Genomic DNA, 15,525 nt, shown 5'->3' on the forward strand with positions numbered 1-15,525 from the left:
GTGAGTTCAGATACAGAGGAGAGACAGAGAGAGAGAGAGAGAGAGAGAGAGAGAGAGAGAGAGAGAGACACTAACGTCTCCTGAGGGAACTGGAGCAATTTTGAAATAGTTGCTACCAGGAGTTACTGGATTTAAATCAGTCCGGTTTGAAGGAATGTTTCTGACTGAATTGAAGGCAGTCGAACAGCATGAATTTCAGTGAACCAAGTGTGCTCAGTTGCGTCACTTTTTGTACAGTGCTCAGAACCTGGTAGCCTAAATAGGAAAAGTTTTTAGTAAAGGATACCCAATGTTGATTAAGGGATCAGGAAACCTGGAGCTGAGAAAACTGCATGCTGAAACATGCAGCCTTAGCAGGACAGGTAACATGGTATTAGGAGCCCAGTGGATTAGGTGACACGATGATCTCAGCAGCTTGAAAAGGATACAGTGTTTGGAGGAGCTATAAGTGTGAATAGCTGACTCGGTAGGTGTGAGGGGACAGGCAGGAAGGTGACAGATAAGGAGGATGTGGTCAGAGAGGCAGAGACCATACTGACATGATACAGGCAGGCCAGAGATGGGGGACTGGATGGGGTGACTAGTGTAAATGCTGGTGAAGGGAACCAGGTCAAATGTAAACAAGGTCAAGTTTATTTGTTCTGTGTGTGGCATCTTCAGCCCATAAATACTTGCTGCATTGCCTTTTCTGGTGAAATAATTGACTTCTTAAGTTTTTCTGATTATCTTTTAGTAACATTTGGACAGTTTTTTAAAGCTTTTGTTTAATCAACTTGTAATTGTTCATGTAATGGGGAACAAAAATTATTGAAATATGAGTTTAATCTCTTAATAGGACTGCTAATAATAAAGTTGAAGAATTTTAGTTTGTCTTTTATATCATGCTGCTGATTATTTTATAAATGGTAACTAACCATGGAAATGACCAGGTTTGGAAGTCTCTTATCCCCATTGCTATTATCTATTTCTGAATAATTTGAGTCAGGCTTTTTACCTTTAAGACCCATTCCAGTCTTTAGCTTTTTATTTTGCATCATTTGTGGCACTCTTTTTTAAGGTTGACCTACTTACATATCCTATACTAATAAAAGACAAACATGCAAATTGACCGTACTTTTCACTACACCTTAAGCCATGCCCACCAGCCAATCAGAGCGACTATATGCAAATTAACCCAACCAAGATGGCGGCCGGCAGCCACAGAGCTGGAGTGAGCAGGAGGCTTGCTTGCTCCAGTGATGGAGGAAGCCAAGGTTCCCCGCCTGCCGCGGCCCGGCTCTGAGCTCCACTGAAAGCAACAAAGTTTCAATTATAGAAGGTAATAAATCTCAGAAAAAAAAAAGAAAGGAGAGGCTGGGAGCTTACGTCACCAGGGTGCTTGGCCAGCCTGAAAACGGTCCTCAGCCCCTCACCCAGACTGGTCAGGCACCCCAGTGGGGACCCCCCCACCCTAAAGGGGGTGTGGCCAGCCTGAAACAGCCATCAGCCCCTCACCCAGGCTGGCCAAACCTCCATGGGGTGAGGGTCCCCACTGGGGTGGACATCCTCCAAGGGGTCCCACACTGCAAGAGGGCATAGGCCAGGCTGAGGGACCCCCCGAGTGCACAAATTTTTGTGCACCGGACCTCTAGTCTATATATATAAAAGCCTAATATGCAAAGTGTCCCCTCAGGAGTTTGACCTACCGGAAGTTCGATTGCTCGCTATGACGTGCGCTGACCACCAGGGGGCGGCATGGAATGAAGGAAGGCCCTGGCCAGCAGCTGGCAGCCACTAGGGACCCTACCCATGCACAAATTTCTTGCACCGGGCCTCTAGTATAGACATAAACTTAGTTACTTGTTAGAAATATTAAAAATTATGGGGCTGTCTTATGGGGATGAAACAGAAGTAGAAATGAGATTAGTACAACATAGTTAGCACTTTGTTCTATTTGTCTCATTCTCTTTATCTTTTTGCTTTTTAAAAAAGCAAAAGGCGCCGTAACCGGTTTGGCTCAGTGGATAGAGCATCGGCCTGCGGACTGAAGGGTCCCGGGTTTGGTTCCGTTCAAGGGCATGTACCTTGGTTGTGGGCGCATCCCCAGTGGGAGGTGTGCAGGAGGCAGCTGATCGATGTTTCTCTCTCATCGATGTTTCTAACTCTCTCTCTCTCTCTCCCTTCCTCTCTGTAAAATCAATAAAATATATTTTAAAAAAAAAAGCAAAAGGTGAATTGTAAAGCATTCAAATAAATCTGAAATAGAGCAAGTGAAAGATGAAAGTATTCTTCTTACCCCTCCCCATAGACAGACTATACTACCAAGCTGGTTTTCCTGTAAGAACACAGGGAGGTTCCTTGCTTACCACTTAACTCTGTCAGGTAGTCTCCCTTAACTTTCTTGATGAGAGGTTTCAAGGTGTCCTACCTTCAGGTCCTTGTATCGGCACTACATCTGGGGGGAATTCATTGACTTACAGTGTCACACATTTCTTTACATCTGGATTTTATATCCCAGTGATCAAGTATGCTGATGTTCAACCCTTCTTTATGCATGTATGGAGCACCTGCAAGCACTGGGCTCCTAATAGAATATAGAAGGAAGCAGACATTAATTGAGAATCACAAGGTAAAGCAGCATTACATACAACTGGAGAAACACTATGAAGAAGTACATAGTGGTAGGAGAATGTATGATAAAATTTACCTAGAAAGACTTCTCTGAGGAAGTGATCATTGAACTGAGCAATGAAGGCAGAATAGGAGTTGGCCAGGAGGTGGAGCAGGGTATGGGCACAAAGAACATTCCAAGCATAGGGAACCATATGTGCAAGGATTCTGAAAGGAGACCAGTGTGACCAGAGTAGTAGCGAATAGGTAGTGGGGGAGAAATTGTAGTGCATGTGTAAGGTCAGAGAGGTAGGATCAGACCATGAGTGCTTTTATGGGCCATGTTAAGAAGGAATTTTCTTCATCCTAAGAGCAGTCAGTAATTAAAGCATTATAAGCAGAGGGAATGACAATCATATTTGCGTTATAAAAAGATCATTGTAGTTGTATTGTGGAGAGTGGTTTCTAAGGGATTCAAGGAAATAGTCAATAGGCTACTTAGTAGGCCAAGTAGGTAGTAGTTATGGGGACTCTAACTTGGGTAGTGATGGTGGGGGTGGGGAGATAAATAGATGGATTAGGGGGACTTGGTGATGAATTAGATATTGGGGCCGGGTAGGGAAGAAGGAGGAGTTGAGGATGATTTCTAACTTTTAACATGTATACTCACATCAGTAGTGGTATCACTCCTTGAAATAGGGAACAAGGGAAGAATACCAGGCATTGGAGCAAGATCATGAGTTGTTTTAGATGTGTTAGTTTTGAGGGACCTTGAGACATCCAAGTGGAGTCATTTTGAGTAGGCTGCTGGGTGTACTAGTAAAAGAACTGGATTAGAGATAGGAATCTGTGAGGCGTTTGCATTGAGGTGTTAATTAAAGCTGTGGGTGTGGGTGAGATCACTTAGGGAGAGAAGATAGAATGAGAAGAGGGCCTTGTATCCTGCCCTGAGGAATTCCAATATTTAAATGGTCTAGTCAAGGAGGCTGAGCCAAAAGGGAGACAGGAAGGAAAAAATTAGGGTAGTGGTGAGTCACTGAGGACAAAGGAGGGGTGGTTTGAGAAGAAGGGTGTAATCAACAACTGCAAATGCTGCCAGGAGCTCACATGTAATGAAGAAGGGGAATTGTATTTAATGGCAGGCAGGTCATTGGTAACTAGATGTAGAAGCCACATGGATTTGGATTGAAGAGTGAATAGGAAAGAGATGTGGACTATAGCAAACAGGTATATGTTATGGGGGACAGTGACTAGGAGGGGGTTATACAGTCAAAGGAGAGTTTGGTTTTGTTAATGGGAGTCTTGATCACATTTAAAATCAAATGAGAGGGAAGTTGACTATATTAGAAGATGAGATAACAGACAGGATGAATTGTGAGAAGGCAGGAGATAGATGGAGTCCAGAAGCAGGATTAACATGGGTAAATGAGTGTACAATGTATGTGACAGGAAAGGTAAGGGGAGGGATTTAAATGTGAATTCAGGTGGTTTTTCATTTTAGAATTAGCGCAACTAGCTTTCTATTTCCTTGCTTCTCCCCTCCCTGTTTTTTTAAACAGCTTTGTTGAGACATAACTCATATATAATTCACCCATTTAAAGTGTATAATTCAGTGGTTTTAGTTTATTCACACATAATGTGCAACCATAACCACAGTCAGTTTTAGAACAGTTCATACCTCCAAAAGAAACCCCATACTCTGGCTATCACTCACCCCTCCCCCTTCTTATTCATCTTTTGCTCTCAGAAGAGAGCCTAGAATATGATCTAAATTAGATTTAAAATCATATAATTTCAGAGAAGAGTATAAAGTGAGGCATATGAAGGATTGCTGTGAGCCTCAAAACTTTGATCTAGCCAGAGAAGCATTGGGGGCTGAGGCCTACTACTTAGCATCACTGGTGTAAAATCAACAGAAAATAGACTCAGAAAACCTACTAAATGTCAGATTCTTCCCTGTTAAAGAGAATATCTTAAGAATGAAGATTAGTAAAATTAAGTTGAAAAAGCACATATAACTAGATTTAAGAGAACATTTACTATTGATAAATGATTTGATATATTGGCCCAGAAAAGGTACAATCTGGGATACTCAAAAAAATTTTTTAATGTTTTTATTGATTTCAGAGAGAGGAAGGGAGAGGGAGAGAGAGAGAGAGAAACATCAATGGTGAGAGAGAATAATCCATTGGCTGCCTCCTGCACACTCTTTACTGAGGATCGAGCCCACAACCTGGGCATGTGCCCTGACCCAGAATCAAGTGGTTGATGCTCAACCACTGAGCCACACCGATCAGACTGAAAATTTGTGTATTGGATGACGAACTGTCAGAAATCTGAGTCATTAGCAAATACAGTAGTAACAGCAGATTGGAAATGTTAAGATTCTGCTTAACATTGAGACTGATTAAGGCAGCGGTTCTCAACCTGTGGGTGGCAACCCCTTTGAGGGTCGAACAACCCTTTCACAGGGGTCGCTTAAGACCATCGGAAAACATATATAATTACATATTGTTTTTGTGATTAATCACTATGCTTTAATTATGTTCAATTTGTAACAATGAAATTGGGGATCACCACAACATGAGGAACTGTATTAAAGGGTTGCGGCATTAGGAAGGTTGAGAACCACTGGATTAAGGTTTCATAATGGGATTTTTAGGAGGAGGATTTATAAGCACTTAGAATAGAAAATAGTGGTTAGTAGATGTCAGCATAAAAGGTCTTGCCAAATTAACTTTATTTCATTTTCTTATGTTCAGAAAGTGTGGAAGGAATAGTTATTCTTATTTTATCAAAGTATTTAACAAAATGCCACTTGAGTATGATTTGGAAATAGGCATATGTAAGTGGTTGAGTGGCCATGCCCAAAGATTATTAGTAAGTAGATAGTTACTGAAAAGAACATAATGATTCAATGGTATAATGATTCCTTTATGGTTATTTCCTTTTCAGCATTTTGGTTAATGATTGAGGCCATGGGAAGCATACCTATCAGATTTTCAGACCGTACAAACAGAAGAGTGATAGCTAGTATATTGGATGTCCTTCCAAATCCAGAAATACCTCCACAGTGTTGAATGCTGGCTGTTAATGAAATGAAATTAAATAGTCAAAAGAGTTAAAGCCTTCATTGTACTGTCATTCAAAGATCTGGTTTTGAATGAAATATAAATACATATATATATATATATATATATATATATATATATATATATATGAAAGGCTAATATGCTGTGTGTCCCTCCCACTGTCTGACAGGTCGCTATGACACACACTGACCACGTGCACTGACTTAGCAGCAGTGGCTCTCGGGTGACTCACCCCAAAACCAGAGACCCTTTGGGGGATGTCAGAGAGCCGGTTTCAGCCTGATCCCCGCAGGCCAGGCCGAGGGACCCACACCTGCTAGAGGGACCCCACTCACTCCGCAGACACTGGGGAGGGACCGTGGGAGGTTGGCTCCAGGGTGTGTCCAGCTCCTCTTGCCCAGTCCCGCCCCGCCGGCCACCTTCTAATTAATTTCCTTTCAATGTGCACAAATCTGTGCACCAGGTCACTAGTATGATATAATTGCAAAAATTCTTAAAGGTAGCCTTGGACCACATTAACATTTGTGACATTAGTAGGAAAGTGGTGGTCTGATGTCTTCTGCATTATTCCATTTTAGATAGGGTTGGAACATTAGCACTATCTTTCTTAGGAGGATAGTTAAAGAAGCTGAGAGGTTTCCTGGAAGAAGACTATTTTAGGGGAAATGGGCAAGCTGCCTTCAAAGAGGAGCCTTTCTGTGGAAGAGAAGTTAGGATACTGCCTGCCCTGCAGTGCAGCCCCAGGACTAGCAGACACTATAGTGAGGCAGTGTTCATCTCATAAAATTTTCTGACAGCTACCTGGTTCCAGAATCTGCTAACACTGCAGACACTGGAAATATTTAAGGTGAAGCAATGTGATTATTTGGTAAGGAGGATAGAAGATTGTAGAAGGGAGTACCTTGGAACTAGATAATTCTTTAGGTACCATGAAATGCTTGTGTCCTGTGAATCTGTACTAACTAATCTCCTTGAAGTTGATTTCTGTTCACAAATACTTTGACTTTTATAGTTTTTTATAGCCTTTATGTTTTTCATCTATCTTTAGTACTCTACTTGTGTTTCCTTTGTTATTACTTATAACTCTTTGGTGTTTTTGTTTGTTTGTTTGTTTGTTTAGTGGTTCCTTTAGGACTTAGAGTGTATAACTGTAACTTATTGAAATCTGTCTTCAAGAAATATTATTCTGCTTCATATATAAGAATTTTACACTATACTCCATTACCCACAGTTGAGTTGTTGTTGCCGCATGTTTTTGTTCTGCTTGTGTCATAACCTTAGAATACAATTATTTATGCTTTAAACAGCCAATTACCTTTTAAAGACACAGTACTCTGCCCTGCTGTGAATGCTAGTCTCCTTGGGCTCCGCAGATGCGCAGCTCTATCATCTCAGCTCAGCTCAATTCATGGAGGCCCCCTCTTCTGCCTGGCTTCCTCTTCCTGTGATGTAGCCTGGAAATTCCCTCCTGATAGTCAACTTGGGCAGTTGTGAGGTTCACTTCATTTGTTTCCCTTCTCAGAGGTCACTGTCCTATACTGCCTGAAGTTCAATGTTTAGAACTCATTGTTTCATAATTATCTCCAATGTTTTAGTCTTTTTCATGGGGAAAGGTAAAATCTGGCCCCTGTTCCTCCATCTTGGCAAGAAGTGACGTATTATTTATTGCTAATATTTTACTGTTGCATTCAAAGCCTCTTTCAGCTTCATTTTCTGCTCTCACTCCCTTGCTCCACACCTTTTCTCTAACAGACCCTGTGCTTCTTCCTCCCCCTCATGCCTGGCTCATGCCAGTTCTTGCCCCTCAAATCTCCTTTTCCCCAGCTCTTGCTACTCGGTGTCTCCAGTCTCTGGGTCAGCTCATGTGCCTCTTCCATGTTGTTTACCTCCCATTTGATGCAGAATTGAGTATTTTCTTCCTGTTGCATTTCTATCATAATATTGTTTTCAGTGTTCAAGTGTACATGTGAATCTGCTGTTTTTTCCTGCTGAGCATGTGTGTTGGCCCGCACATGTGTACACACATGCACAGTGTTAAGCTCCTGAGGGCATCTTGGGCTTGTCCACTTTTGGTGCTTGTACATAGGTCCATGGGTACATAGCGAAGATATTTAACAAATGTAGGTATGCTATATATGTTTGTTAAAATGAATTGTTTTTCTCCTCTCCCTCAAAATCAGGCCACAGAAGAAGTTTCCAAAAATCTGGTTGCCATGAAAGAAATTCTCTATGGCACAAATGAAAAAGAGCCGCAGACGGAAGCAGTGGCACAGCTCGCTCAAGAACTGTATAATAGTGGGCTCCTGAGCACCCTGGTGGCGGACCTGCAGCTCATTGACTTCGAGGTAAGAAACCAGTCTCCTACTTTTCACCAACAGCACCCCATTCATAGTCCTTTTCCATGTGCCTCCCTCCTTTGAAACATCTGAAGATTCCTGCCAGGCTCCTGGCTCAGGGGTTGCCGACCTATAAGCATGCCCACACTGCCTCCCATTAGCAGAGCCAGGGCAGGAACTCAAGGGTGTCCCAGGCTTTTCTCCCCTTATTTTACCACATCATTCAGGGAGGTTCTTAGGTATTCATTATTCCCTTTTATTTAGGTTGTCTGTAATTAACAGCTGCTGTTTTACATAATTCACGGGCCCTTGGTTCTCAAGGAATAAACAATCTAAAGATGACCTAGAATGTTAGAATTTTAGAGGTAGATGAGATCTCTGAGAACATTATGGTGGTTATTTTTTTGGTTTTTGTTTTTACCTGTTGAGAATTCATTACAGCAGAGATCATATGTGTTTTGCTTGGCACCGCTTTTAAATGTTTAAATTAGGATGTCATTTAAATAGCAGGAGGTATTATACACAATTTTGAATTTCTGGCTTCTCTTGAAACTTTGGACTCTGGTAACATGGGACCTGTAGTCCTCCATGGCCCCTCAGCTGAAGCAGAGGAGCAGCTACCCCGTGACGCAGGAGATCCACACTTGGGTGTGTAGCAGACAGCGCAGCCTACTTTTTTCCCCTGCTTTACCCATTTGCATCTCCTGCCTAGCTCTAGTATACTTTTGAGATTGTTACCCAAACTTACACAGCTGATCATGCCATGTTATTTAGTCAGGGAACAGTGAGAATAATGGTCCTTGGTACCAGTCTGAGAAGTATACACATATATAATATATATACACACACACACACACACACACATATACATAGTACTGAGGGGCTCCGGCGTGGTCATGATTCTTTGATTCTTTATTATGGGTGTGCTTTGTGAAAGCCCCAGTATCTACCATCCTGAGTGTCTGGATGTCTGTTCAGGTGCTTGCAAAACCAGAGAAAATAGCAGGCAATATAGCCAGATCCAGTTTTGGAGAAGGATATAAGGGTGGGTTCATAGGTTACTCCAGTATAATATTGATAATAAAAGAGAATAAAGTTTTATTTCTATCCTGAAACAAGTAGAACTGATATTTCCATTTATGTAGCTGATTTCATGTATTTTTGATAGTGTATCAAATTTCAACAACAACAGTTTTTATTTCCTCTGCAATGTTGGGAATGCACTGGAACATCTAGTTCCTTCTCTGTCCACCCATCCCAGTTCCCAGCCTGGACACCGAATTTAATTCATTTGGGACTTTAGAGACACAAATTTAAAAGAAGTGTGTGCCCCTGAGACTGATTCTTAGCAAATGCTCCCAACCTAGGTGGGCCACAGGGTGATCTCTGGTGCTGGAAAGCTCTCGCTCACTCCATCTCTCCTGCAGGCTTGTCAGCCTCTTCACAAGTGGCCATTCTGAAACATCTCTTGTCATCCAGTGCTGCACTTGTTACTTTCTTATGCAGCTTTTCAGTTTTACTGTAGAGCGGTAATGTCCGTCTATTTTGTTTAGTCAAGTACAGTGGTGTAATTCTGACCTCTGAACTACTACATTATGTGATACTTAGCACCTTCATTATTAATCTATATAGTCTTTACTAAGTAGGCCTAGTTTAATAGGGGCATGTGTCTACTTACCATTAAAGTTCAGCTTCTTATGGAATTCTTTCATTTTATTATATTAGCAGCATATACTTTCTCCTTTCTTCACTATAAAAGGGAAATATGTGTAGTGTTTACAACACGAGCATCCTGTTTAGGCCGCTTTTTCCATTTGGGTGGGAATGAGGTCCCTGAACATTGTAAACATAGAGCAAGGTTTTGTTTTTCATATCTGAGCATGATTGAGAGGAATGATTGAAATTATATGTAGTGAGATTTCACTTTGTCGACACATTGCTCAGGTTAAAAATAGTATACTATTAAAACTTAGAATTTAAAATTATAAATCAAATTTCATGTCTGTGAATGTTTTAAGGTCATATATTCGGTCATTATTCAATGCCTTGATTTGAGTGTATCTGGGAGGGTGGATGGGCTTTTTAATGTTTAGTCAGGTAAATGTTTTAATGATTGTATTCCTAATAGGGCAAAAAAGATGTGGCTCAAATTTTCAACAATATTCTCAGAAGACAAATTGGTACAAGAACTCCTACTGTTGAATACATCTGCACCCAACAGAATATTTTGTTCATGTTATTGAAAGGGTATGTACAATGTAATAAAATTTATATTCTCAGTTGAAAAATAAAAAGGAAAGATGGTCTTGGGCAAAAACAGGATGGTGAATGTGGGAAAGCATTTTATCTATGGTTCGCTCAGCTCGATTTTTTATAGCTCTTGAACATATTTCCCTCCTTAAAATTCAGCCTGTGAGCTAAATTGAATTTGAAAAAATGCCCATAGAAGTTTAAAGGTAGGTGAATCATGAGTCTTTAAATTTTCAAATCATATATGACTGAAAAATAAAAGTCCTCTGTGATCTTACTTCTGTTCTCTAAGATTTAAAAAGTTATAAGTGTATGAAATGTCAGTTAAATCATGTATTTAAAGACATCTTTGGGTACACCTGCACCCTGTAAGGCAGTAAAAGCTCCCTAGTAACTGGAGCTGTATAGCTTAACTCAATTAGTCAACAAAGAACATGGTTGTGAATTAGTACCCTTTGCTTTTTATGTGTGTCCACTCACTAACCCATTTAATTTGGTAAAACACAGTGCATCTCCCTGGAATTACTCCTGGACTAAGCAGGCCTTTGTGTTTGGGTAATTTGTCAGTTTAAAAAAAAAAAAAATCCCCCAAAGCCTAAAAGCTTAAACTTCAAAACAAAACCGATCCTGTCCTCCTTCATCACTGAGCCTCCCTGATTGGTAAGGTAACTTCCTGTCAGTTCACACCAGACCTGTTGGCCAGCTTTGGGTATGGTGTGCGTCTGCCCCAGCATTGGTGATGTCCTGTTAAATTGGTGGGCAGGCGTTTTACTGGCATGGATGTTGGTGTGAATCAGCTTGCTCTCCTACTCCTAGCTGTACCACTTGCCTCACTTGATTCCTATCTCTGTGGTTTAACACTTCCCTCAAGTTCAAACTTGCTTAGACAAAGCATGAGTCAGTGCGTGCCTTGGACGCCAGCATTCTGTTTCTTTTTTTCTATTTTTAACTATCTGTGTTGCTTCTTCACATGTTGCCATACAGAACTTTTGGCATCTAATTTTTTTGTTGTGTCAATCCAGAGTTTTGTATATAGACATGTAGGGAATAGTCTGAAATTTTGGTGTCCTTTTTTTAAAATATATTTTTATTGATTTCAGAGAGGAAAAGAGAGAGAGATAGAAATGGTGATGAGAGAGAATCATTGATTGGCTGCCTCCTGCACGCCCCTATTAGGGATCGAGTCCACAACCCCAGGCATGTGCCCTTGACTGGAATTGAATCCAGGACCCTTCAGTCCACAGGCCGATGCTCTATCCAACCGGCTAGGGCAAATTTTAGTGTTCTTCAGGCAGCTTCCAGGAGTCTTTATGTATTTTTAAAGCTAATAATTTCCTTTTGTATAGGTAGCCATCATTATTAAAATCTATAAATTAGTTATCTCTGCTTACATTTTCCCTTTAGAGTAGCCAAGGGTATGAATGGAACATTGTTAAACATCATGTAAGTAAGAATATTAAGATAACAATTTAAAGAAAAAGTTTAAAGCTCTCATCCATCCGAACTAGCCAGAGCAGAAACCTCAGCTGGAAAGAAGAGAAGGAGACACTAGCAGAATGCTGCTGGTGTTGGGACCCTTTCTAGCCTGTACTGTGGAACATGTACATCAGACTGGAGGGGATAATACGACAAACCCTTCCTCCATCTCCCAGCTTCAGCATTTCTTAAAACTGTGTCCTTCTTGTTTCATGTATTCCTCCCTTTTTTCCTCCTCAAACACAATGTCACTTCAGTTTGCATCCCTAGTAAGATGATACATCTTTTTTTTTTCACATGGTCGCAATACCATTTACAAACCTAACATTATCTAATGCTCAGTGTTCAGATTTCCTTGATTTTCATGCCACAAAAAAATGGCATTTTCCCTTTAGTTTGTCCAAGTCAGGTTCTAAGCAAAGCCCACAAACTGAATTTGGTTGATATGATTCTTGCTTAACTCTCTTTTCATCTGTAATAGCTCCTGACCCCCTTTTTAAAATATACCATTTATTTGTTGAAGTAACTGGGTCATTTTTTGTGTGTGAAAAAAAAATCACAAATTTTATGTTCAAACTGCCCCTTCTTGGACCAGTGAGAGCTCCTCTCCTTCAAGTTGGCTTCCGTGTCCTTTTATCAAGACTGCATAAGGCTTTGATGTTTCTGTGCTTTCAGCACATCATGTCCCTGGCTTATTTTGTGTGAGTTCTGTCTTCGGTCCTGGAAATAGCCATTTCTTTAAGGAGTCCTGTGAACTTGCTTTTAAGATTGTTGTCCTTCTGTTGGTCAGTTAGTTTAGATTACTTCCATAGGATGTGATTATCTGCTGTGGCTATGCGTACTTCCAGCTATTCGGTTGCCATTGTTAATTTGCATTTGAAAATACTCTAGTTGCTAGTATTAGACTGCATCTGGAGGCAGCTTCTTTGGCGATTTAAATGTTAATGTGCCCTCCACTCTAGTGCTAACAGGTTGTACAGCATAACTGTTTGCCTTGTAATGATTGGTTTATGGTTTAATCGTATAAGATAAGCTTGACAAACTGCCATCAAAACCTGCCCAACTTGTACCAAACTGTCTTACCCTTGAATTCTAGTCTCCTTACTGAAGATCAGCAAAGATAAATTATATGATTAGCCATTTTCCGAGCAGACATTTTAATCATAATCAGCCATCTAGCTGACTTACCATAAATGATACAAAGCAATGTAGTTTTGATCATCTTGAGATCTGTGATGAACCTATGTACAACAAAAGGGTAATGCTACTAGATAACAATTAGTACTGTAGGATTTCAGGGGATACAATAGGGGGGTGGGGTTAGTCAATAAGGCAAGTGTTGGTAAAAGATGGAACATAAGAGTGAATTTCCAGGTGGTTTAAATTGGCAGAAAAAAAGAGTAGGTACAGGGTCACAATTGAACAGAGTGGTGGGCAGCAGTAAGAAGAGCAGGATGCTTTATGGCAGAGTGGGAGGTGACACTATGCCAGAGGAATAGATCTGATGCAAAGCCGAGATAGGCATCAAGCCCATACGGTTGTCTTTATTTGATCAGCAAGAAGAAATCATTTTAAACACCTAAGCTGGAAGTGCTATTGATATACTTGTGTGTTGGATAGATTTGGTAAGACAGAGCTTGAACATAGGTGTTGGTTAGGGACACTTGCATTTCTCTCGGTCTGCGTTAATGCCAAAGTAGGAACAGATAACAGGAACTGAAACTAAGATATTACAAAGAAGCAGTTAAAAAGCACTGGAGATGGGAAGATTTGGAGCAGAGAAAGAGGGTAAGTTTGGGCCCTGGCCAATGTCACTCAACTATTTGGAGCATCGTCTTGTGCACCAAAGGATCACAGGTTTGATTCCCAGTCAGGGCACATACCCAGGTTGCGGATTCGATTTCCGGTTGGAGCACCTCTGGGAGGCTACTGATCAATGTTTCTCTCTCACATCAATTAGAAAAAAAAAAAGGGCATAGTTGAAACTATGTTGTCCAATACAGGTAATTATTTAATTTCAAATTAATTTAAGTTAAATGACATTTTAAAATTTAGGCCCTTAGTCATTTGAGCCAAATTGCAAGTGCTCAATGGCCACATGTGCCTAGTAACTACCATAATGGACAGCACAGATAAAAACCATTACCATTATCACAGACAGTTCTCTGAAAACTGTTTCAGACTCAGGTATTAAAAATACAGCAGTGATGCCAACTTAGATGGAAGCAGGGGTGGCGACCTCTTTTGTGGAGGGAGATGAGATTTCATTTTAGACATGTGGAGTTTATGGTAGACCTTTAATTGAAGTTGTCCAGAGACAACAGAAAATGCCAACAGAAATGTATAGTTCAGGTGTAGACCTGAGCAGAAGACCTGTAGGAGTCACGGTGGAAGCAAGATTGTATGGGTGTTTGCTAGCAGACTGGAGGCCAGGCAAAAAAAATAGAACAGTCAGAGGGGTAGAAAGGAGAACTGGGAGAGTTTTTTCTCTTTGAGAGAGATGTGAAGGTCAGCACTGCCAGGACACTAAGTGATAGACTCTGTGTTAGGAGAAAAGGCGGATTTGTCCAGGAGAGGTCTTTGCTGATAGGATGTTGGAAAATGGAATTTGACTGCAGGAGATTGTGTGGAAAAGACATTAAACCATGTAAGCAGCTTGGAAGGAAGTAAAGGAAAGAGAGCTATGTGTTTGAGCTGAACAGCACAGCCAGTCCGAGGAGGTTGATGCATGTCAGAAGCGAAAGGCCTGCTGGGTGAAAGGGAAATGAGGTTTTCTTTCTGTTCATAGGGAAGGGAGACTGTAGAAACACCAAGATGGATGTAGAGGAAGGCTGCATGTGGAGTCCCCTCTGCCCACTGCGGGAGTCCTGACTGACATCCTCAGGACCAGGCTTTCAAGTCTGTAGGGCTTAGATGTTGCCTTAGTCTTGAAAGTACTATTTTGAGTATTGACTTGAAACAATGAAATATAAGGGCTGTACATGTGTTAGAGCCTTTTAGATACTATGAATTTAGGGAACTAATTTATTTCATATTGTTTTTTTATTCAGCTTTTGGTTTTTCTGAAGTGTTGAGAGCACCCCACATGTAAAGCTAGTAACCCTTTTGTGGTTACTAAATGCTTCTCTTCTCTTCAAGATTTTTACCTTAAATAATGAACTTTTATTTCCACGATCACTCTCATAGCTGTTATTTTTCTTTGGGTTGGAGCCATCTTCACCAACTAAAGTGTGTGTGCCCGCTAGAGAAAATTCACTGAGCACATGTAATGAGAGATGCTGTGTGTAACCTGCTCTGGTCATTCAAGGGCACTTCCTGAAGCATCCTTTTCTAAAAATTTGAACTGTTCAGTGTTGGAGTTTTAAAAGAGCAACCATGTTTGTTTTTTTCTTTTTGCAGGTATGAATCTCCTGAAATAGCTCTAAATTGTGGAATAATGTTAAGAGAGTGCATCAGACATGAACCACTTGCAAAAATCATTTTGTGGTCAGAACAGTTTTATGATTTCTTCAGATATGTCGAAATGTCAACATTTGACATAGCTTCCGATGCATTTGCCACATTCAAGGTAACATATATAAAAATTATAGACTTCTAACTATACTTGCAACTCCGATTAACAGGTGTGCTGTTTTTCCTAAACCTTCTCTATCGTCCTTGCCTATATACTGCTGCCCCCTAGTGGGAAGAAAGAAGACAGCATCTATACAAGTGTGGCAAAAGCAGGTTTACAGTGTATGTGAAACAGTTTATTCTTATGTTATTATTTATTAACTAGAGGC

General features: G+C 40.7%; 1 protein-coding gene across 2 annotated transcripts in view; it reads left to right on the forward strand.

The window, feature by feature from the left end:
* CAB39 (calcium binding protein 39) overlaps positions 1–15,525 on the forward strand; it is a 74,982-nt gene that overhangs the window by 46,619 nt on the left and 12,838 nt on the right. For both annotated transcript variants that reach the window (XM_023762277.1, XM_006082628.3), the window contains exons 3-5: positions 7,862–8,026; positions 10,146–10,264; positions 15,143–15,311. In XM_023762277.1, coding sequence (XP_023618045.1) covers positions 7,862–8,026; positions 10,146–10,264; positions 15,143–15,311 — 453 coding nt within the window. The remainder of the gene's footprint in view (positions 1–7,861; positions 8,027–10,145; positions 10,265–15,142; positions 15,312–15,525) is intronic.

The sequence above is a fragment of the Myotis lucifugus genome, unplaced genomic scaffold, assembly GCF_000147115.1.
Source record: "Myotis lucifugus unplaced genomic scaffold, Myoluc2.0 scaffold_3, whole genome shotgun sequence".
Lineage (NCBI taxonomy): Eukaryota > Metazoa > Chordata > Mammalia > Chiroptera > Vespertilionidae > Myotis > Myotis lucifugus.